At 39.7% G+C, this 24,885-nt stretch overlaps 1 protein-coding gene across 10 annotated transcripts in view; it reads left to right on the top strand.

Moving 5' to 3' along the window:
* MAGI2 (membrane associated guanylate kinase, WW and PDZ domain containing 2) overlaps window positions 1-24,885 on the top strand; it is a 546,118-nt gene that overhangs the window by 504,640 nt on the left and 16,593 nt on the right. For 6 of the 10 annotated variants that reach the window (XM_072147252.1, XM_072147245.1, XM_072147244.1 and 3 more), the window contains one exon: window positions 7,884-8,022. In XM_072147252.1, coding sequence (XP_072003353.1) covers window positions 7,884-8,022 — 139 coding nt within the window. Of the gene's footprint in view, window positions 1-7,883; window positions 8,023-21,126; window positions 21,241-24,885 lie in introns of all 10 variants that reach the window. The other 4 variants (XR_011854944.1, XM_072147251.1, XM_072147249.1 and 1 more) reach the window with 2 other exon arrangements.

Below are 24,885 nucleotides of genomic sequence, written 5' to 3'. Positions count from 1 at the left end.
GCCATCATCCACCTACTACATCGAACTCTTTCTCACTTGGAGAAACCTGGGAACACTGTGAGAATAATGTTCTTTGATTTCTCCGGTGCTTTCAATACCATACAGCCAGGGCTACTAAGGGATAAACTGGATCTGGCTGGAGTGGACCACCATCTCTCTAGTTGGATCCTAGACTACCTCACAAACCGACCTCAGTATGTGAGAGCCCGGGACTGTGTGTCGGATACTGTGATGAGTAGTACAGGTGCACCTCAGGGTATGGTTCTGGTTCCCTTCCTCTTCACATTGTACACAGCAGACTTCAGGTACAATTCATTTAGCTGCTACCTCCAGAAGTTCTCTGATGACTCTGCAATAGTAGGCCTCATTACAGGTGAGAACGACAGGGAGTACAAAGAACTGATCCGTAAATTTGTGGGCTGGTGCCAGCGAAACCACCTTAGGATTAATGCTGGGAAGACCAAGGAGACGGTGGTGGACTTTCATAAGCACAGTCCTCCTTCTCAACCAGTGGTTATCCATGGGACAGACATTGAGGCAGTGAAGTCCTATAAGTACTTGGGTGTCCTCCTCAACAATAAAACTGGAGTGGGCAGAGAACATAAACGCACTTCACAGGAAGGGTCAGAACAGGCTACACCTGCTGAGAAGGCTGAGGGCATTCGGAGTGCGGGGGGCTCTTCTTAAGACCTTCTTCACCTCTGTAGTGGCACCAGCCATCTTCTTTGGTGTAGTCTGTTGGGGAAGCAGCATCTCAGCTAGAGAGAGGAGCAGACTGGACAAACTGATTAGGAAAGCCAGTTCTGTCCTGGGAGGTCCTCTTGACACAGCGCAGGTGGTAGCTGAGAGGAGGACACTGTGTAAGTTGAAGTCTATTCTGGAGAATAGCTCCCATCCCTTGCATGAGACTGTGGTGGCATTGGGGAGCACATTCAGTGACCGACTGCTTCACCCCAAATGTGAAAGGGAGCGTTATCGTAACTCATTCCTCCCCGCTGCCATCAGGCTGTTCAACAAACAAGGCCCAAACAGAAGTAACCGGTGCCCCCACCTAACCAGTCCCTGCAGGTCCCATCCATAGACTGAACATAAAACTGCCGATCATTGCTTGTCTCTTTTTTTGTCTTTTTATCCCCCTTTTCTTTTTGTTCATTTATCCCTAATATTATTGTTGTCATAGTTTGTGCTTCACTCTCTGTACCCTCTCTGCTGCTGTAACGCTGTGAATTTCCCCACTGTGGGACTAATAAAGGATTATCTTATTTTATCTTATGCACAACCATATCTTGTTTAATCCCTGAACTGAGTAGTTTTGCTCCAAAAACAATTGGGACCTTGGGAAAGCTGGATGTAGCCTGGCTGCCTACATAAACACATTATTTCCATACTTGTATATGTAGTTGAACACCTACCAATAAAGGTTTCTTTCTCTAATATGCTTATTTTAGATAAGGTTCCACCAGAAATACTTAGTATAATCCAATATTCTCACTATAAGATGATGTTTACAACATTCCAGTAGATTTTACAGTATATTAAACCCTTTTAGCTACATTTTATCTTTCTCGTTCTTCCCTTTAAGCATAAATCTAACAGTTCTGTTTGCAGCATATGCAGTAGAATTTATGAGTAGTAGATGATTCCAGCTTTATGACATGGCGCATTATCCTGCTGAAAGTAGCCATCAGATGTTGGGTACATTGTGGTCTTAAAGGGTTGGACATGGTCAGCAACAATACTCAGGAAGGCTGTGGTGTTTCAACAATGCTCAATTGGTACCAAGGGGCCCAAAGAGTGCCAAGAAAATATTCCCCACACCATGACACCACCACCACCAGCCTGAACCGTTGATACAAGGCAGGATGGATCCATGCTTTCATGTTGTTGACGCCAAATTCTGACCCTACCATCCGAATGTCGCAGCAGAAATCGAGACTCATCAGACCAGGCAACGTTTTTCCAATCTTCTACTGTCCAATTTCGATGAGCTTGTGCAAATTGTAGCCTCAGTTTCCTGTTCTTAGCTGAAAGGAGTGGCACCCAGTGTGGTCTTCTGCTGCTGTAGCCCATCTGCCTCAAAGTTCGACGTACTGTGTATTCAGAGATGCTCTTCTGCCTACCTTGGTTGTAACGGGTGGTGATTTGAGTCACTGTTGCCTTTCTATCAGCTCGAACCAGTGTGCCCATTCTCCTCTGACCTCTGGCATCAACAAGGCATTTCCACCCACAGAACTGCCGCTCACTGGATGGTTTTTCTTTTTCGGACCATTCTCTGTAAACCCTAGAGATGGTTGTGCGTGAAAATCCCAGTAGATCAGCAGTTTCTGAAATACTCAGACCAGCCCTTCTGGCACCAACAACCATGCCACGTTTAAAGGCACTGAAATCACCTTTCTTCCCCATACTGATCCTCGGTTTTAACTGCAGGAGATTGTCTTGACCATGTCTACATGCCTAAATGCACTGAGTTGCCGCCATGTGATTGGCTGATTAGAAATTAAGTGTTAACGAGCAGTTGGACAGGTGTACCTAATAAAGTGGCCGGTGAGTGTATGTGATATATACAATAAGATATCTAGTAATACATCCTCAAATGGAAATTACGACAAATGCAACCATGTAGAGATATTTAGGGAGTCTGAGTCTAAATATAAAGTGGTTTGATGTACTTATAAAGATCATTTAAAGGAAATCATTAAAGGAAGACTATGTTAGTAGCGAATGAAAAATGGGTAAGATAGCGCTGAAAGCGGCAGACTGAAGGAAGAGTGCATCATTCCGCTGACCTCACACCTGTATAAGCTACTAAGGAAGAAGCTATATGGATATTTATGTGTGAGGCCTAGACATGTGAGACACATGTGGGACAAGTTTCAGCAAGTGAAAGTGATGAGCTTCTACAAACTGTGCCTTCTAGCCGTGGACAGGAAGTGGGGTCCGCCAGACAGTAAGGACTGGAAGCAGCACTTCCTGACCAGCCATAGACTGCAAGTAGCATTTGGAAACATCACTAATATATTACTCTGGATTACACATCTGTAAATAAAATATTCACCACATGCTACATGAGTGCAAATGTGTATCTTGGATTATGTATAAGTAGTGGTATATATTTTGGCACCACACAAATCCACCAAGAGTGACATGTATTACATGTATATTAGAAAGAGTACAGACCCACGTTTCATGGAACAGTGGAAAACCTAGTCTCTTGCGCCATCACAAGATGATCCCCCTTTTTTTGTGTTTTTTTTAAACCCTTTGTCTCACACATGCAAGTACACAAGTAACAAAATGGCAACAAAAAATATAAACAGAACAATACAGAAATACCCCGATCCCCGCCCCCAACCATTCCCACAGCAGACAGATAGGAGTCCGTTTTTTGTCCTCATACAAAGACCAGTCTATAAGTCGAAAAGGATTGTATCTAGAAAGTAAGGGGCATGCGACAATACAATCTGAGCATAATCATCTTGATAACCACCCAGAGAGCAATATGGAATTAAAGCGTGCATGCCGTTAGACTCCTTGCATCATCATTTGGTAATGAGGACTTCCTCGTAGATCCACCAGGGATCTTCCTGGGAGCCACCTCCCCCACAGATTTTCAAAATTTTTGGGAGATTTTTGTATACTCCCCATTCTAATCTGATAATATTATTGAATTGGTTAAAGAACTCCTGCACATACGGTGCCAAAGTCTGGATCCATCGGACCATGATAGACTTGCTTGCCAAATATAGTAACTTTTGTACACATAACAAAGTAACCCCCCTCTATGGCATCTGTTTCAACAAGACCCAGAAAACAAACCTTTGGCCCCAGTTAAATATCAACCAAGAGTACCCAACGGATCAGGTGCAATACCTGTTTCCAGAATTCTCCTAACTCCCTGCATTCCCACATCATATGCAGTAATTTGGCGCCTGGAGTGGAACATCTAGGACAGCGTGAGTCAGGACACATCCCTATTCAATTGAGTAAACTAGGCATTTTATATACCCTGTGCAGAAGGTGTATTTGGGACAACCACTGGGCTTCTGACGGCGATGGTAATGGTATCCCTTCCAGGACAGCTTCCCACTGGGAATCCCAAATTCCACTTCCAATTTTTCCTCTATAGAAAGGGGATATGTTTTCAAATATTCCTTTAAGAGATTACAAATAGGGAGTGGATTACAAATAATTTCTTTAATTCAAAATGAACTCCAAAAACCTCATGAAAGCCAAAATCATAAAATTTAAAAAGTATTTTCCATTACAAAATTAATCTTTATTTCATACAAATTACATCAAGATACATTATCTTGGAGGGAGCAATAAAAGATATACAGTCCTATGAAAAGGTTTGGGCACCCCTATTAATCTTAATAATTTTTAGTTATTAAAATTTGGGTTTTTGCAACAGCTATTTCAGTTTGATATATCTAATAATTGATGGGCTTAGTAATATTTCAGGATTGAAATGAGGTTTATTGTACTAACAGAAAATGTACAATATGCATTATAACAAAATTTGACAGGTACAAAAGTGTGGGCACCGCAACAGAAAAGTGACTTTAATATTTAGTAGAACCTCCTTTTGCCTCTAGTCCAGTGGTGGCGAACCTATGGCACTGGTGCCAGAGGTGGCACTCGGAGCCCTTTCTGTGGGCACCCAGGCCATCACCTCAGAATGAAGTTTACCAGACAGGACTCAAAGAATCTACCTGCACAATCTTTCTACAATGATAGATAATTTTTTCCCTCCTCCTCTCAATTGTATTGGTGTCCTTTGGAGGCTGAAGGATTGAAAGTTGTCAATGAACAAGGAGAAATAAATAACTGCTTAAATTGCTATGCTGGCACTTTGCAATAAATATGTGGCTTTTGGTTGAAGTTCGGGCACTGAGGCTCTAAAAGGTTCGCCATCACTGCTCTAGTCGCTTCCGGTAGCTTTTAATGAGTTCCTGGATCCTGGATAAAGGTATTTTTGACCATTCCTCTTTACAAAACAATTCCAGTTCAGTTAAGTTTGATGATCACCAAGCATGGACAGCCCGCTTCAAATCAACCACAGATGTTCAATAATAATCAGGTCTGGGGACTGGGATTGATCAAGATGATGCTGTAGGTCTTTGGAGGAGGTCTGTGGAATGTCCTTGACTGTTCTCACCATTGTTCTTCTCTGCCTTTCTGAAGTGGCCTGCCACTTCTGGGCTTAACAAGAACTGTCCCTGTAGTCTCCCATTTCCTTACTATGTTCCTCACAGTGGAAACTGACAGGTTAAATCTCTGAGACAACTGTTTGTATCCTTTCCCTGAACAATCTTTGTTTTCAGATCATTTGAGAGTTGTTGAGGAGCCCATGATGCCACTCCTCAGAGGAGATTCAAATAGGAGAACATCTTTAAGTGGCCACCTTAAATCCCTTTTCTTATGATTGGATACACCTGGCTATGAAGTTCAAAGCTCAATGAGGTTACAAACCAATTTAGTGCTACAGTAAGTCAGTAAAAAGCATGGCTTGCGACCCAAATTTAAATGTTAAATCCCGCGCTCAGTCCGAAGGCGTCAGATCATCTGACGGACCGCCCCGATTTGTGTCGCATGAAAGCCATCGCGGTTGCACCAAAATACGATCGCATGCGCCACAATCCTCTTTTAAATGCACCCCAAAACGATAATTGTCGGAATATCCGACGCATGTGCAGTCCGCGGACCCTTAGTAAATGAGCCCCATTGTGTTGTATGGGTGAAAAAAGAATGCAATACTACACAGTTGATACACACGAGTGAATTGTGTTGTATGTATAATAGTATGCATGATATAACATAATTTTTATTTGTGAAAATGTACCCCCATTAACACAGTATACGAATCATGAAGTAAATATAATGTTAAAAGTGTTAGTTAAAAATTATCCTGAGGAGAGCCTAAAATAAGAACCGAAAATATTTTTCAAGTCTATTCAGCAACATATATTTTGAGTTCTTATTTTAGGTTCTTCTCAGGAGACCAAAGACACACTCTGTCTGCCTTAATTTTATGATGGCCTTATTTTGCAAAAAAAAAATTCTAAAATTATGCTAATGAGTTTAAACTAGTTCCCAGGAGGCATCACCAGAGACGTTCCGGGCTCCATCAACTCTTGATGAGCTGTCAGGATATGGAGGGACCAGAATACTTTGAAAACATATCATGAAAAGAATCTTATCCGACCCACAAGGCCTCTTGCCCAGTCGAACGCTCAGAAACCCGGAAATGAACTAACATGCTGAGTTCTGGTTTCTGAGCATTCGGTCTGGACATTGCAGCAACCACTCAATGCGAGCGTTTGATGCACACTCATTGCATCAAACTTGCTTGTGGCAAGAGGCCTTAGAATCAAGAAGGCACCAACTGCCATATTTTCTGTTGAGTTTCAGACACAATGGTACAGTATCCTCTTTAAGTGTTCTAATGAATTGATGCAGCTTATAGTTGCTAATTAAAACCTAGTAAGTCTATAATGCAAATCAAACAGAACAAATATCAATGTGACAAGGAGGTCTACAAGCCAGATAGGATGTTTGATTGGAAAACATATAATGGGAGAAAATGCCCTAAATCTATTTGGTAGACAAATGCTTCTGTCTATACTCCTAGTCTAAATGACGTCCAAAAAAAGGAGAACTTTGCTCGCTCAGAAGCAAACACTGATTTCAAGGCATCTGAAGATTCTTATCTAAGAGCCAATAAAGCTGGCACTTTTGGCAATATTGAACAGATTGCCTCAAAAATGGGGTAGGAGACGCTGTGGGCATTGGAAGAAAGCAAAATACAACACTGAGGGGGGAGAGAAAATTAATTGTAACAATGTTGTTATCCTGTCTCCATCTACTCTAAACACTGACTTGAGGTATTCTTAAAAGGACTTGATTATGTCCCTACTCGCAACTTTAATATTCTGGAAACAATCATGGATGTAAACACCTTTGTCTGTGAAAAAGCATTTTTCTTCATGTGACTATCAAACAGGATACAGTCATTGACTATGTTCACACTGGATACACAAACACTTATGAAATAATCACTACGTGAAACAATGTTAAGGGAGTATGCCAGTCTCCTAAAGAGCCTCTCGGGTATGATACACAACTAACCAAAGAAGAAAGAACGCCAACAGCCATGCAAAAGTTAATATAATCACAATCTTTATTTAATACATAAACTCAATAAAAGCAGCTTGTAAAGATATACATTCAGTTGATTTAAAACCTTCCCTGTCCTTTCCTTTATCTTTTATTAGTACCTTTTGTCCTCTGTAACTCTGCTAATAAAAATGGCCATGCTGCGCCTCCTCAGGACTTCAAGTCCCATCATCCTTTGCGTCTTTCCCATAAGCTTCTACATCCATGATGCACGTTGCTCGTGAGATTGTTGAGAAAAGTGGGCGGGCATGTACACGGAGTGCCTGTGCTCTCTGCTACGCGCGGCGTCGGGCACGTTCACAGGAAATGCAGGTGAACGAGTGGCCCTGCAGCGCAGAGAGAATTATAGTGCATGCGTGACTAGAGCAGGAGCAGATTACAGGTCGTTACATGGGGGATCTATAAAGAAACTAAAGAAAAGAAGAGAATATAAATGATTTTTATATCAAGAAAATGGCTAAGATTTGTTGATTGGTTCAAATTAACCATTTAACAAACTTGAAAAGATGTAGCTTATTGGGGACAATAACGGCTCGAGAACCTCTTTAATTATCTTGAATTACATAGTTTGCCAGAGATTTCCTGGCATCACAACAACTCTTATTTGACATTTTGGATGTTTCTCTAACATGCTAGGGAAAATGTTACTCTTTGAAAATACACATTTTATTAAACTCTCTTATTTAATCTTTTTTTTTACCTGACAGGTTGGTGATCAAATAATTGAAATCAATGGGGAAAGCACAAGAGACATGACACATGCAAGAGCAATAGAACTTATCAAATCAGGAGGAAGAAGAGTAAAGCTGTTACTAAAACGTGGAACAGGGCAGGTCCCGGAGTATGGTGGGTTTTCACTTTCTTCATTTTCTTTTGCAGTTAAACTGTTCAAGAAAAGAAACAATTTTTTTACATTTTCTAGAAATTAACTTTATGCATTGATTTTACATAATTTATTAGTATTCCAGATGAAAGTCTCTCAAGTGCACAGTGTTCATGTAGTATATACCCTTCACTGAATATTGGCATCTGAGTGTTCTGTCATTTGTACCACGGTTCAGAGGATATCACAGTTACATTTTGTTCAAACTTTTCAACAGTGGTAACAAGCATAATGAAACTGAAGCAGTATTCAGAGCAATATGAAACATGTGAAAACCACATTATAATAAGAATAGTGCGGGTTTTATTGGGAGGCTTCTGTCAAGAATGTTGGACACTGAATGCTGCACTATAGAATTGATTTTTGGCATATGACTAATCTACTGTAGAACTCCCATGATTTTTGTTCTGCTCCTTTTGACAGAACAGAACTAAGAAAATAAGTATGAGGTGTATTCCAGCTATAAAATAAAAATATATCAAACATCAGCTAATGGAAGTGCTGTCCATTGCATAACAGTAGGGAATAGGCATTTAGAATAACTCTTAAAAGAGGTTTTGCAAGCATCTATATTACTGACGACCTACCCATAGCATAGGTTCAGGACCGGTTCTAGACAAAGTGAGGCCCTGGGAAAAAATAAAAGTGGGGCCCCAAAATAAAACTATTTTATGACCAGTCACAGTCAGTAAGAGGCTGGCTTTAGTATGGTAAAACAAACTGTAATATGGGAGAATTTTATAGGAGATAGATAGATGAGAGAGTGTGGAGAGAGTGGCTAGCACTTCAGCCTGGCAGCATTGGTCAACATATGCAAAGAGATTGTATGTTCTCTCTGTGTTTGTGTGGGTTTCCTATGGGTTTCCTCCCACACTCCAAACACTTACTGGTAGGTTAATTAGATTGTGAGCCTCATTGGGGACAGGGACTGATCTGGCAAGCACAGTGCAGCGCTGCGTTATCTATGTGCGCTATATAAATAAAGGAATCATTAATTATAATTATTATGATAGAAGATAAATATGAAAGATGATGGAGATTTCTAGATGCAGAACTATAATATAGATGATATATATAGTAGATAGATATGAAGGATAAATACAGTAGAAGAGAAATAGAAGATTGATTGAAAAATAGATAGAGAAAAAGTGACATATATGGTCAGATTATAGGAGATAGATAACTAGACAGATAGATATATAGACAGGAGATAGATGATAAGCACTGTCACCCGGGAATTCAACCAATGGGTATTAACCCTTTCACTGCCAGGCATTTCTGTATATTTTGCCGTGTTATTGGCCAGAGCAATTTAAAAGAATTAAAGTAAACTGCAGCAAACCATATATTTTCTGAAAGCCGACACTTGCCCCATTTTCAAAATTGTATTAAAGAGTTTATAGACATAGGCGCCTTCATGCAATTTTGATTCAAACTGAAACATTTTATAAAAAATACATAAAATTTGACTTTGATGGCAAAAAATGTGTTCCAAACAGAAAATATTTACCTTCACATCTCCTAAATGTTATCGATGGACAAGTGTAGGGTTCACAAATGCCTCATATTGATATGTTCACATGAATAGATCCACATAATATCACTAAAACTGTAATAACTGTAATAACTTAATACAGTCACAACCTGCAAAATATATCAATAAAACAGATTAAAAAGTAAAGGCATCCGTAGAATCTATATAATTTTGAAAGCAGACAACCAGGCAATGCATTCAGCAATTAACATGTGACCACACTCATGTAACTTTGTGACAAACACAAATTATTAAAGAAAAAGTGCATTGAAAATGCCTTGATAACGTATATATTTTTACATAAAACTCACATCGAAGTGGAGGTTTATGTGCAAATAGAGATTTAAAAATAATAACACAAAGTGAGCAAATTTATATATACCACAATACACAACATCAGGAATTTACACTCCCAAAAATGCTAAAACAAAAACCATGCCATTTTTGGTTGCTATTCCACAAATCTGTTTAAAAATATATCACACACAAAATAAAAAGCTCCTATTCTGTCAAAATCACATTTTTCCAGAGATCCCCCTGTAAAAAGAATAATTTTTGAATTCATACACACTATTACCTTCATGCAACTTTGCAGCAAACAGCAATAAAATGCAAAAATTGCATGAGAATTCAAAATTTCCTCTAAAATATGTACAAATCCCGAATACTTATATAAAGAAAACATACTTTCCTAAAACAGCAAGCTCATACAGACCCCACATGTTTATATTCATCAAAATATGCAGCAAATGGAGTGTTAAATCCACAGGGGACACCAAACTATTTTTGCAGAAAATTGCACTGAGCATCACACAGATATATTGTATATATTGTAGGTATATTGTATGCTCCGTTACACCATGGTAACCCAAATAAATAACTATATATCCATAAACCAAGCTAATGAGATAGCAAAAGTCACTTTTAGATGTGTGCCATTGTATTAGCCACACAATAACAGAATTACAGAACATAGGTATAAATAATGGAGGATGGTGTGAAATAAAAACTTTATTCCAGAACATGTGTGTGTTTTTGGTGTTACATATAACTTTATGAACATGTTCTGGGTTGCAATGTTAATATGCAGCCACATTAGGTGAAGAGGATCGAATGTTCATCGTATCAGTCAATTTCCGAAAATAAAAAAACTATCAACAAATAAAAGGCTATAAGAGAGAAAGTGTGTTCTTAGATAGTTCTGGATAGGAGAGGGTTAAAAACATGAATATTAGTTGATATTATTCCTTATCAAAATGTAGTAACATATAAAGTGAATATTTCCATTATCTGTGAGGTGCACCAGCTCCTGTGTCCAGCATTCTCAGAATTCTCCCTGTAGCCTGATGGCTAAGAATCTGGAGGAGGGCTACACTTCAGGGGGCTGTATCTCTGGCTCTGTGACACATAGAACCTCACTTATTTTTCCTATGTTTTTCTAAGTGTCAGCAAAACGGAGATATTAACTGTTAAAATGCCATCGGGAGTGATTTTTATATATAAAAATCGCACCTGATATTCTCACTTAAAACCTGAATATCTCTGGATCCATGGCACCTAGAAACACAATTGTAAATTAATTTGAAAGAAGAGATTCTCCTCTTTTCCTACCCATAGCACTGGCCCTGGATAGCTTATCAGTAACTGATCAGTGAAGGTGTGACACCTGGCTTCTCCCACTGATCAGATGTTAAACTTCAATCAGAGTCACAAGGAGGCAGATCTTGGCTAATATCAGGGTACACTGCAGAAGCCCATCTTTTCACTTCCATGAGCGCTTTCTCTGCAGTGCACCCAGAGAGCCAATATAGACATGTTCCTAATTGATATTCCGAAATTGGACACTATATAACATTAGTTCAAAGGAGCCACAAAATAGACAAATATACTAAATGGCACCAAACATACTTCATGAGTAACACAATGTCACTAAGAAGTATGCACAGTGAAGTATTCAATAGTGTACGTTCAGGAACTGGTCATGTATTTCTTGTTAAGACCTTTCTGCCAAATCATTGCTTGCTAGTTTACCAACTGGTTAACTGGCTGACACACACAAATTACTAAGATAAAGTCATTGGCACCTGCTATTTATACCATACCATTATACCTGCCGCTTTTATAACGATGGCCTGGTGCAGGGTATTTCATTGCTGTGGAGGCTGCATGAAGCATTACATTACTGGGGAAGGCTGCTGGGCATTACATTACTTGGGGAGGCTGCATGGGGCACTACATTACTGGGGGAGGATGCAGGCCATTATATTACTGGGGGAGGCTGCATGGGAATTTTAATTACTGTGGAAGCTGCAGGGCAATACATTATTGTGAAGGCTGCATGGGGCTTTACATTACTGGGGAAGGCTGCATGGCATTACTTTACTGGGAACGATGCTGGACATTATATTACTGGGGAAGGCTGCATGGCATTATATTACTGGGAACGATGCTGGACATTATATTACTGGGGAAGGCTGCATGGCATTACTTTACTGGGAACGATGTTGGACATTATATTACTGGGGAAGGCTGCATGGCATTACTTTACTGGGAACGATGCTGGGCATTATATTACTGGGAACGATGCTGGACATTACATTACTGGGGAAGGCTGCATGGCATTACATTACTGGGAACGATGCTGGGCATTATATTACTGGGGAAGGCTGCATGGCATTATATTACTGGGAACGATGCTGGGCATTATATTACTGGGGAAGGCTGCATGGCATTATATTACTGGGAACGATGCTGGGCATTATATTACTGGGGAAGGCTGCATGGCATTATATTACTGGTAACGATGCTGGGCATTATATTACTGGGAACGATGCTGGACATTACATTACTGGGGAAGGCTGCATGGCATTATATTACTGGTAACGATGCTGGGCATTATATTACTGGGAACGATGCTGGGCATTATATTACTGGGAAAGGTTGCATGGCATTATATTACTGGGAACGATGCTGGGCATTATATTACTGGGGAAGGCTGCATGGCATTACATTACTGTGAACGATGCCGGGCATTACATTACTGGGGGAGGCTGCTAGGCATTACATTTCTCGGGGAGGCTGCTAGGCATTACATTACTAGGGGAGGCTGCTGGACATTACATTACTGGGAACGATGCTGGGCATTACATTACTGGGGGAGGCTGCTGGGCATTGCATTACTGGGAGAAGCTGCTGGGCATTACATTATTGGGAAGGATGCTGGGCATTATATTATTGAGGGAGACTGCTAGACATTACATTACTGGGGGAGGCTGCTGGGCATTACATTACTTGGGGGCGCTTCTGGGCATTACATTACTGGGGGCGCTGCTGGGCATTACATTACTGGGGTAGGCTGTGACCAATGCATTTCCCGCCCTAGGCTAATAGTCAAGTCAATAAGTTTTCCTTGTATTTTGTGTTAAAATTAGGGGTCTCGGCTTTTACTCAGGTCGGTGTATACTCAAATGTATTCTGTTTGCTAATCCCACAAGAAACACAGTATTTCTATTTTCCAGTCTTAGAAATGTGTGTGAAGTAACCTTCTTTACATAAAGTAGCAGAAGTGTTTTATATCTACATTCTGCGGTAGTTTACGCTGTAAGCAAACTTTAGAACACACATTTTTAGATTTTGCTTATATCTGATAGAAATGGGTCAATGTTCATTTTTCTTAATGTTGCAAATAAGTGCTTCAATCTGCAAACACATGCAATGTTTTCTTCTGCCTGTGTTAATATTCATAGGCTATTTGCTTCCACCTGGAATGGTGATATATGAGTATAGTGTTTCATGCTGGAACTATGAATATCAATTTCTACAGCGTATTGGATGCCTGTGGTATATAAGCTCTGTTTAGGCCAAGACAGTGCATCTTTACATTTTTGTCTTATTTTGAATAACTTACATTTTTGGGGTTTGCAGTGACTTGTAAAGGCATATAAAAGTTTTAATTATAAAATAATGTTTTTTTTTTAATACTCGGAGATCCAGGCAATGTGGTAATCTTATGTTTGTTATTCATTACCAGAGCCCCTCTATGCCGCTTCACAGGCTGTTACACCCCCCTCCAACTGTGTGAGATTACACCAGGCAGAGGGAAGTGCGGAGTGAGAACATGTGATGTGCTCTTGCACAGCATGAATCTAGACAACAGAGGGGCTCTGGTAACACCCCCAGAGCTTTCTGCCTTATTAGGATAATTTAAAAGCTGATTTTAGAAGGAAGGTGGCCCTGCATAACAAATATAAGAAGATTACCACAGTCACAGTGCCTGGATTAATGAGTTAGTGCCCCTTGTTTACCATGATGTACTTTAATGATAGATTTACTTTAATGTGGTAAAGTTTCACTTTCATAGGAACACAGTACGTGTAAGGTAAACATCAATCAGATCACTGTCCTGTTTTTTCCTAGTTAAAGACATTTATACACAATCTTGCACACCATTCATATATATAGGACCTCCAAAACAAGTTTGCAGGGCAGCCCATCCCAGAAGTCCTGCATTTTACCAGTTCCTTGAGGTTCCAACGGCTGGACCCCCGGTGATCAGATATCTATCTATTACTAAGTGGATAGGGGAAACATGCCTTAAATAAGAAAACCTTTATAGAGCTGATTAATGTTTTTAATCTATATTTCTGTATTATCCCTACATAGATGGATTTGAAAAAAAGTATCAAAATAGAAATGTATACTGAGTGGTACTACTAAACGCATGAATCTTCACGGTGTATTGAGTCTTGTAGGAGTGGGTGGTGATCTGATTCCAAAGATTAAAAGACAGTACCAAAAATATGAAAAAACAGTAGAATGGCACTCACCAAAGCTTCTCCTTTAGTCTGATTTATTAAAAAATACTCACAAAGACATGGGGCTGGATAACAACTTCAAAGGGAAGGGAAGATGCAAAGACTCATACAAAGGTAAGGTAGATGACAGCTGTTTCGTGGGTGGTCAGACGGGCTGGCATTGCGGTATCTGCCACAGAGCCATGCGAGACGGGGCGTGGTTTCAGTTCCGGGACCTCCCCAGCAGGCGTCAACCGTGGGGGTGTGTCGCAAACATTGCGATAAGTGGAATGTCGACATTCAGCTGTGTGTGCAGCAAGCTGATCACTATGGAAACCAACAACATAGTGGAGTACTGGTATTTAGTTCCAAGCCGTGGCTGGTGAGTGTGCATGGAAGTATAGAGTTTACACATTGAAAAGGGGGTAATACAAAGGGTTTGTTTCTGGGTTTTTTTGCCATTATTGATTAAAATGTTGATTAAATGACGGAAAAACCAGAAAAAGGGTCGGTCTAATCCATCTCTAGACCAACCCAGATACCGCGATGTCAGCACCATCTTGGGGTTGGCACCCTCCCGCCTGCCCACCCCCATAGGCGAATACTGTTTGGAAAGGCGCAGACAACACGCCATTGCCCTACAGGAAGTGCAGCAGCATGGTTTTACATTATATGCCAACACAACCTCTACATAAATAGGCTGTTAGAGTGTTTAGGAATATAAGTACGAGGATGTGAGAAAGCACCAATAAGGAACTGATGAATAATTGAGGGGCGGGGCTTATGTGGGTTTAAATAGCCACTTGGTTGCACGGTGATGAACAGGCAAGTCAGACGAAGCGCTCCATGTGCGTAACAGGCGTAACAGCTGTCATGTACCTTACCTTTGTATGAGTCTCTGCGTCTTCCCTTCCCTTTGAAGTCCCGCACCATATCTTTGTGAGTATTTTTCAATAAATTGGACTAAAGGAGAAGCTTTGGTGAGTGACATTCTACTGTTTTTTCATATTTCAGAGATGGATTTGAAACGTAACATGCTGACTGCTTACAATAACCATATGGTGTGCTCACAGGGACTGGAACACAGGGGTAGCACACAGCCTGGTAGAGAAAAGGGGTGGGGGGGTTGAGCTATCCTCATCCCTCCCCTCTCAATAGAAAGCTCAACGGCCACCCCACATAGGTGTATTATACCTATATGGGGTCCGTGATTTGTGTGGCCAGATCATGACCTCTACTATAGTTAGTGTAGAATGTAGCCTAAAAGGGTGTATAGGAGCTTATTCACACAGTGCTAAAGTATGAAACATCAGCAGAGAATATTGAACCTGAAGGCAACTTGGAAAAGCTGGACATTTCACTTTAAGAGCATGTATTTCTTCTTAGCCTGTCAGCATGCCTTTGTAAGCTGTGCTGTGATTAGATGTGTACTCAATTACTTTTATCCTGAGCATTTTTACTGTTACATTTTAAGAGTTATGGAAGTGCTGGTTACTATGACAACATCTGCTTGGTATAACTTATAACAAGGCCATCGTAATTCTTCATGAACCAAGTGCTTAAAACATTTTAACGGCCTAGTTTCTGTGTGCAAAAACGGCTGCTGATCCTCATTAATCATTTTTTCGATTTGTAGCTGTCAAATTTGATTTAATGAGATATTTAATTAACGTTTACTTTTCATACCACAAGATTAGACGTAATGGCAAAAGTTAAAAGGTCACTTTCAAGGTTAAATAAAATCAGAATTTATATTAAGATTTGTTGAAAGAAAATTTAAAACACTACATACATTTTTATTTCAGTTTTTATGTTTAATTAAACTTGAATCAGTTTTTACAGACAAATCTAAAGATTTGACTATGATACCTAATATCTGAGCAGATGATTAATAATCATAATGACCTGTTAATATTATTTGGTTGTTATGTGTAAATGTTTTTGTGATTACCAACTAATTAGTTTCATCAATTTGAAGATCGTTCCACTCCTATAGGTAAACACAGATTCTGGGTGCACTATTGCAAACACTAGCTTCCATTTGTGAGTATATACATGTATACAGTTGCAAAAAATGGAAATTAACTCTTTAGAATTACCTGGGTCAATGCATTGTTTACCAATACATGTGGTCTGATTGTCTGTAATTGTGACTAGGATAACAATCATCATCTAACTAAACAAGCAACACACAGTTGAACTTTTTTGATTCATAAAGCAGTTACAAATTATAAATAAACATGTATGTTGATGATACATTATTGCTTGTATGTAATGAATCTATCTTAATACAGGTTTCTATTCCATCTAATTATCTTGCATCTATACCATATAAAGCAGCCTATCTTGTTTACACATATGCATTACTTCCCCCCCCCCTTTCACTGATGGAGAAGAAGAAAGGAAAAAATGATTTCCATTACTTAGCCAGTTACTTACCAAACCCCTTCATATTGCCTAATTTTATATACAAGTATTATCTAGTGCTCCATACATAGGACTACATTACATTACAGGTGGTCCCCTACTTAAGGACACCCGACTTACAGACAACCCATAGTTACAGACAGACCCCTCTGACCTCTGGTGAAGCTTTCTTAATGCTTTACTATAATCCCAGATTGCAATGATCAGCTGTAAGGTGTCTGTAATGAAGTTTTATTGATAATCCTTGGTCCCATTACAGCAAAAAATGTTTAAACTCCAAATGTCACTGGGGCCAAAATTTTTTTTGTATGGAGCTACAATTATAAAATATACAGTTTCGACTTACATACAAATTCAACTTAAGAACAAAACTCCGGACCCTATCTTGTATGTAACCCGGGGACTGCCTGTACTACTATTTTCTGGCTATGGAAATACAATTGGATCCTATGTACTGGTTTATCTGATTGATCAATGATCCTTCTAGAATGGTCAAGATTGCAACTTGGACTGTCAGCTTAATCTCTGGTCTTATTAACTCAATTTTATTTTCTCAATTTACCAACCTGGACATGCATTTAATATTAAATTTAAATTTGAGTTCAACAAATGAATTGCTCTTTTGCTACCTGTATCTCTAAATATCTTAAACTCTTCTCACAATACATATTTTTTGATCTTGTAAATTTCCCCTTACTTGGGGTCCTTAGGGGAGCAACTGTGACTTTACTGAATTGATCTCTAACCCTGACCATTTCCTAAACTCATTAATCACTATCATGACGTCCATAGGGATGGAGACAGTGGTATCGCGTAAATATAAAATAAAATCATCTGCTAATAAACAGAATTTATCCTGTACACCGCCACATCCTTCCCCCTATACTTGTTGATAATTTGTAATTAGGATGGCCAAAGGCTCAATATATATAGCATAAAGTAAAGGAGACAGAGGGCACCCCTGTCTAGGCCCCTTGGTTAATATAAACTTTTCAGACTGACTTCCATTTATTGCTACCCTTGATGTCGGAACCCCACACCGACTCTGAACCCATCTTATAAAGATCACACCAGAACTAAAATGTTCCAGCACTCTCTGTAGAAATCTCCACTCCATCATATCAACTGCCTTAATGGCATCTAGAGACAGGATGGACCCCCTTCACCCATCTTTATCACCAAATAAAATCTGTGAGTGCAATCATATCATTCTGGCCTGGAATAAATCCATTAAAATCTTTATGGATAATGTGCTGGCTGCTGCCATGGAATAAGAGATCTTCCCAGAGCTAGAGATTCCTTCTGTGACTCCAGCAGCAAGGGTAGCAGTACATTCCGGTATTTCCTGCATAAAGCAAATGGAAATCCATCTGGACCCAGTGAGAGGTTCTTTGTACACCCTGCCCCTGTGATTTGAAGCTCCTCAACAGTAATGAGGGCCTCCAACATCTCCCTCCCTGACAGTCTGGGAAATTCAACCCTCTCTAAATATAACTAAGAAAATATATATCTAAGAGAAAAGTCCTCTTCTTATTCTTAACAAAATGCTGTAATATGATCTGACAAGGGCACACATTTAGTAAGGGTTTTGGACAGTTTTTAGACAACTTTCCAACAAAAGCTTGACATCTAAAAATTATGCAAGGAAATGCAAAATACCAATTAGACTGCCCCAGATATATATCATCCAGCATCAGACACAGTGAGGAATCTGTTACAGACATTAATCAAACCTCATTGTTTGTACTAAATGTAGAAATCCAGGTATTTCATAAAGGTTTTATTACTTTACTTGTGACTAACCTGTTGCACACCACCTGCAGTATTGTTACCGCTATGGGGAAGCTCACATAAGTATTATATATGTATGTGTGTTTGTGTGTGTATATAGCTACACACACATATACACACACACAGCCGGTGAAATAAGTATTGAAAGCTTCAAGATAGTTCCTGAATGGAGAAACTTGTCGCAGGCATTGATCAGGTGGGATTTTGGCCCTGTTTTCCACAAATCCACTCTTCAAATGCTGAAGGTTCTGTGGGCTTTTTCTATGAGCTTTCGTTTCTTTCATAGATTTTAATATTTGATTCCACTACATTCACACAAACGTGCGCCATCCTGGCCGTAGCCGGGTGGGCACATGTCCAGCGCGCTGGAGAGGAGGAGGTGTGACCCCTCCTCTTTCTATAGAGATGCACAGCCGTGCACACAGGGAAAAATGGGACATGTCCTATCTTCTCCCCGTGTACGGTATGGCGCTGTACATGTGCGCCACCTTATCACTCCGTGTGTCTATTGCTGTCTATGGGGGACATATGTGCAGCCGCAAGTTTGTGATCATACATACGTCCCCCACACGTCCATGTGAGTGAACCCTTAAGCTGTGAGTTAGGAATCATTGTCTTGCTGAAATGTCCATCCCTGTTTCTTTATCCTGGTACATGGTAGCAGATTTTTTATCTGTCTTGGTAAATTTGTCCATTCATTCTTCCTTCAAAGATATAACCTCCCCATGATGTTCATACTTTAAAACTCCACAGTTTGACTGTCTGACTTGGCTTGGTTTTTTGCACCTGTCGTTTGCCAGTGTGGATTGGTTATATGTATTCAGGCCCGGCGCCAGCACCCGGCCAACCCGGGCAAGTGCCGGGGCCCCGGGGTACTGGAGAGGCCCACTCGGGCCCCCGGATCAATTGTACCAGTGTCGCTATAAGACACTAGTACAATTGATCACCATCCGGATCGATCACGTTTCTGCCTCTATGCTGCGCTGGTCCGGAGCGCAGCATAGAGGCAGAATCTAAAACTCACCTGTCCCGGTTCCCACGATGCAGCGCTCCGCAGGGTATGCGACGCCTCTGAAGCCGGTGCACATGATGACGTCATCAGATCACGTGTGCCGGCTTCAGAGTCGGCGCGTACGGGAGGCCCAGGCCGAAGACAGCTGCAGGCGCTGCTCCGGGGGAACCAGGAAAGGTAAATTCTTTTTTCTTTCCCGGAGGGGGTCAGTGTGTCATCAGGGAGAGGGGGGAGGGAGGGATGGGGTCATTGTGTCAGCAGGGGGGGTCATTGTGTCCGGAGGGGGGGGGGGGTTCAGTGTGTCGGCAGGGGGGGTTCAGTGTGTCCGGAGGTGGGGGTCAGTGTGTCCGCAGGGGGAGGGGGGGGTTCAGTGTGTCCGCAGGGGGAGAGGGGGTTCAGTGTGTCCGCAGGGGGGTGAGGGGGTCAGTGTGTCCGCAGGTGGAAGGGGGGTAGTCAGTGTGTCCGCAGGGGAGGGGGGGCAGTGTGGCCACTGGAGGGCGGCCCACGGAGGGGCCCACTAAGGCTCTGTCGCCCAGGGGCCCACTAAAACCTGGAGCCGGCCCTGTATGTATTATATATAAATCAAATACCATTTTAATATAATTGAATTCATTTAGCTAGAAGAAATATTTATGAATTAATATTTTAATGAGATTTAGCTTTATTCAAACCATTGCAGTGTTTTTGGTGTGGCAGATCTTATGTTTTTGATTTTTATTATGTGTTCCCCAACAATACCAATGGGTATGATGATCTTGCAGCCAACTTTCCTAGACATACTATTTTAATATAATATAGATCTTTTTGTTTTATTAAAGCACATTCTACCATATGTACTTAGCTGTTGTACATTCTTGATATCTTAAAATAACAAAACTATTATTTGAAGGTATGTGTAATATAAATGATATGAAATTAACTTACCCTTAACATTACCTTGTTATGAATGCTAACATCCAATTGTTTTAACTTATTGAAGTCTCCAATAGAGAACAAATAGGAGTTTACTGCACACATCCTATACATTTAAACTAAAAAGTGTACATATATTGGTAGGTGCCTATAGCCAGATATTTGTATTGAGCAGCAAAAATATTTGTCAAAAATGTGGCGCATCACAACCATTCAGGTTTTATTTTTGTTAAAACACTTTTTCATTTTTAATAATACAACGGTGTACAAAGGCAAACATCCGCCTTAGGGAAGTACAAGGTACAATGGTGATTATCTTCTGGCTTTTTGGTACAAATACACAACACTTAAAAGAAATGTTTCCCAACAGCACTTGGAGATGCCTAACATCTAACATTAATATGCTATCTATCTCTATAACCCAATACATCTTGATATTGCTAATATTTGTATTTGCATGCTTTAGATATATGTATAAAGATTCTCTTTCTTCTTAGTAATATTCCTGTAACTTTGCTAATTATACTAAGTATTCTTTGCTAACAACAGTTCTATATCTTTGTGTCACTGTTCTGTTAATTCTAATGATTGGTCCTAGGCTGTTCCTCCCCTTCCTTTAGGAATGGTACCTTCTTCCAGTCTCTCCATGTGCATGAAAAGTGACAAGCATGGGTCCCCATATTTCTACTTATTGGGCCACCCTAAAGACACGGTTTGTAAACTCTGCATGCATACTATCATTTTCTAATCAGCTTGTGTGTCACATGGTTGTTTACTTGTAGATTTGTCTTCTTTGCACTCTGATCCTGTCTTTCCTCTTTATTACTTTAACACCAGGCCAGAATATTAACCAAATATGAAATATTTTGTTTATAAGAACATAATGAAGCAGAATAAGCTCAAATGTTAGCAATCTGATTTTTTCTGAGCAAATGACACAACATCATTTACGGTTTTACTGTTTTACATATGGCACAATGGGGCAAATTTACTTACCCGGTCCATTCGCGTTCCAGCGGCGGCTTCTCCGCTCTGGATTCGGGTCCGGCCGGGATTTAATAAGGTAGTTCTTCCGCCGTCCACCAGGTGGCGCTGCTGCGCTGAAAGTAAACTCATCGCGCCGGAATGCACCGAGCTGGACCAGGTGAAGGTAAGCGGTCCTTATGCGACACATTTTCGGTTTTTAAATGCGGCGGTTTTTCCGAATACGTCGGGTTTTCGTTCGGCCACGCCCCCCGATTTCCGTCGCGCGCATGCCAGCGCCGATGCGCCACAATCCGATCGCGTGCGCCAAAATCCCGGGGCAATTTAAGTACAAGCGGCGCAAAACGGAAATATTCGGGTAACACGTCGGGAAAACGCGAATCGGGCCCTTAATAAATGACCCCCAATGTATATGCCACATAATATTCAACAACAATCATTGGTTTTCCCAAATATCCGTATGGATAATCCTAAATTTATGCTGTCATTATGGGCAGTTTATCATTATGGGGTTTTTTAAAGTTTTTTGCTTGAGACTGTTATTTCCATAACTTGCACCAAATTAGTCAAATATCCCAAGATATTTAAAAAATTTGGTGCATATTTAACTCTAACACGTGTCCTGAAATAATCTCCACTTCTTAGATTGCAACAATTTTTGGTTGCTATTAAGAAGTAACATTTCATTAGTCTGGTGTATATGAGCTGTTCACACCCACATCCCTACCAGGTTTTTAGAAGTGGAGTGAGCCACATTAAAATGTAAAAATGTTTCTAATTATTTGCACAATCTGATCCCAATGTTATGACTTTTTTTTAAGCCAGAATTATGGCATAGAAGGCATCTTAACCCCTCTTCATGTCCTTAGCTAATTGGCCTACTTAGGTCTCTACCTCACATTTTTCAAAACTACAGCAACTTTACATGCGTGTATATGTGTCTTTACCCACTGCAGATAAAGGTCCTGCAATTGTAGTTTGATCTGGTACTTTTATCTACTAATCTTGGTAGTAAAATGAAAACAATCTAAAAATGTAAATCAGTGTTTGATGTACCCTTCTCTGAAAATCTCAGTTAATGGGGATTATAAACTCCAAGGCCCTATTCATAAATCGGTGTTTTGGTCTGTGATTGTGAGCCAAAGCCAGGGATGGGTTGAAAACATAGAAAAGGTGCAAATCTTTCCATTATAACTCATACTCATAATGAGTGTAGGATAACAATCACTGATGCAATACACTGACCACATCACTGGCTATGAATATGGTAATATTTGATACAGAAAATATATTTCGGGGGAGTAGTTTGGCCAGAGACAGTTCTACAACAAATCTGTGACATGTGAGTACATGAGTGTATCTTTTTAGAACTTGTAAACCAAGTGTGATTCAATAATTTTCTTTTTATTAATTGTTTATCTTAATTATACTTTGGTTATAAACTGAGAATTGTTTTGGGTATATAGATTCACAAAGAAAGAATAAAGTGATTTTTCACAATACATTCTTGTTCATGAAGATTAGTCAGAATGATAACTTTTATTATTAATCTGTTAATTCTGTATGTATAATTACTATGTTTCTTTTCTACTGTGTGATGGTTCAGTGCTGACATTAAACTGTCCTTCAGTAGTTAACTGGTTGTGTGTAACCTGCATGTCTTGTAATAAAGACCAGTTTAGACCATGTATATTTAGAGCTGCCCGAACTCTAAATGATAGGTACTACTCTACCTGTTCCATAAAATGTTATGTTTCATAACCGTGTTAATTGAGGTACACACAGAAATGTAATATAGAAATGGAATGAATGATGACTGCATATAAGCAGACTCTATCTTTTGGATAACCTGATATTACTACATGGAATTTCTGGTATTTCAGATCAATTTAAAGTGTCATTGTAACGTTTTTTCTCCAGAACAACTATGAACATTTGGAAACAGAAGGGGTTCATTTATTATTTCATAATAAGTATTGACTTTTCACAATTTGTCATGGTAAATGGTATTGTATTGAAAAATACCATATTGATATTAGTTTGTTTTGTATTAGTTTTAGATCTTTTAAATATAAATGTGATTGCCCTAAATTAACCAAATTGGGTTATTTTGGTGAGTTTTGTCTTACCTAATTGTAAGTAAGTTTTCAATTGCTTTAAATACGTGATGTGGCAGATTTATCTGTTTAGTACAGAATTTTGTTGTAATCTGTACCAAAAATGTATCCAGGGTTTTAGACAGTTTTCAGGCAACTTTACAAATAGTATGACAAAAGGGGCATGTCCTATGACAGGATCGAGGCTTCACTCCAAAAAGCTTGTGTGCCTTAAAAAAATAATGCTAATATGCCAGAATTATGGTGAAACTTTCTGGCGTAAACTAAGCAAACTAATAGAAGGTACAAAGCCAAACTTTAGATTTATCATCCGTAATCAGACACCTAATGCAGCCCTGTTTATTCTACTTGTGTACTGTTACCTTATGATAGTTTCGATAGATTGCCCAATTGTGCCACATTTATCACGGCTTGCATGCCTGAAAACAGGTGTACACGCTGTGATTGTCACAATTCTCCACCCAATTTGCCTGTTAGGCAGTAAGGGGGCGGTGCCGAAATGCTCTGGCTCTGGCATGCTCTGGTGAGGGCAGAGTTGTATGATAAATGTGCTCAATAATTTAAAGCAGTAAAGAAGACAGTATCATATTTAAAATGTCTGATGGAGATCCACTTCTTTTGCAGAGTTAATATCACACATCTCTCCAAGAAAGGAAGTTTTGGGAAGGAAGGTATAGCCTTGGAAATGGTCTACAGATATACCTTTCAACTTCCATTTTTGTAAATGTTGTTGGATCACCTGTTTGGGCATAATTAGGAAATTGTGTATATTGGTCCAAGTTTTTATAATTTTCTTTTTCTTAAATTTATAAACCAGACACACAAAGTATATGCCAAGTTTATCATATTGGTTCATGCTACATCTTATTAAACTCTTTATTCCTTCCTTAAAACACTTTATGAACCACTTAGCACCCATATTATGTCTCATTTGTCACGTTTGCAGTCTACCCTGTTATATTCTATTGCATCATCTAATTACTATGGTGATTTTCATATAGTACCTTTCCCTATGGCCATTCTGTATTTTTTTTGAGGTCTCATATTTTATTGCCCTTTTACTTAAGACATTATAAATAAATAAATGTTTGTCTTCTGCTTTAAATATATTCCCATTAAGTGACAGCAAGTTTTAAAATCGGCTATCTAAAACTAGTTGAAATTGAAGATTACTTTAATTGGGTAGGTAAAATTGACAATGACGGTGTCATCCTAAGAGCCTCCAGCAGTGATATGTCCAATGATTTGGTAATGCT

This window comes from Engystomops pustulosus, chromosome 4 (genome assembly GCF_040894005.1).
Source record: "Engystomops pustulosus chromosome 4, aEngPut4.maternal, whole genome shotgun sequence".
NCBI lineage: Eukaryota > Metazoa > Chordata > Amphibia > Anura > Leptodactylidae > Engystomops > Engystomops pustulosus.
This window is presented reverse-complemented; position numbering and strand designations above follow the sequence as displayed.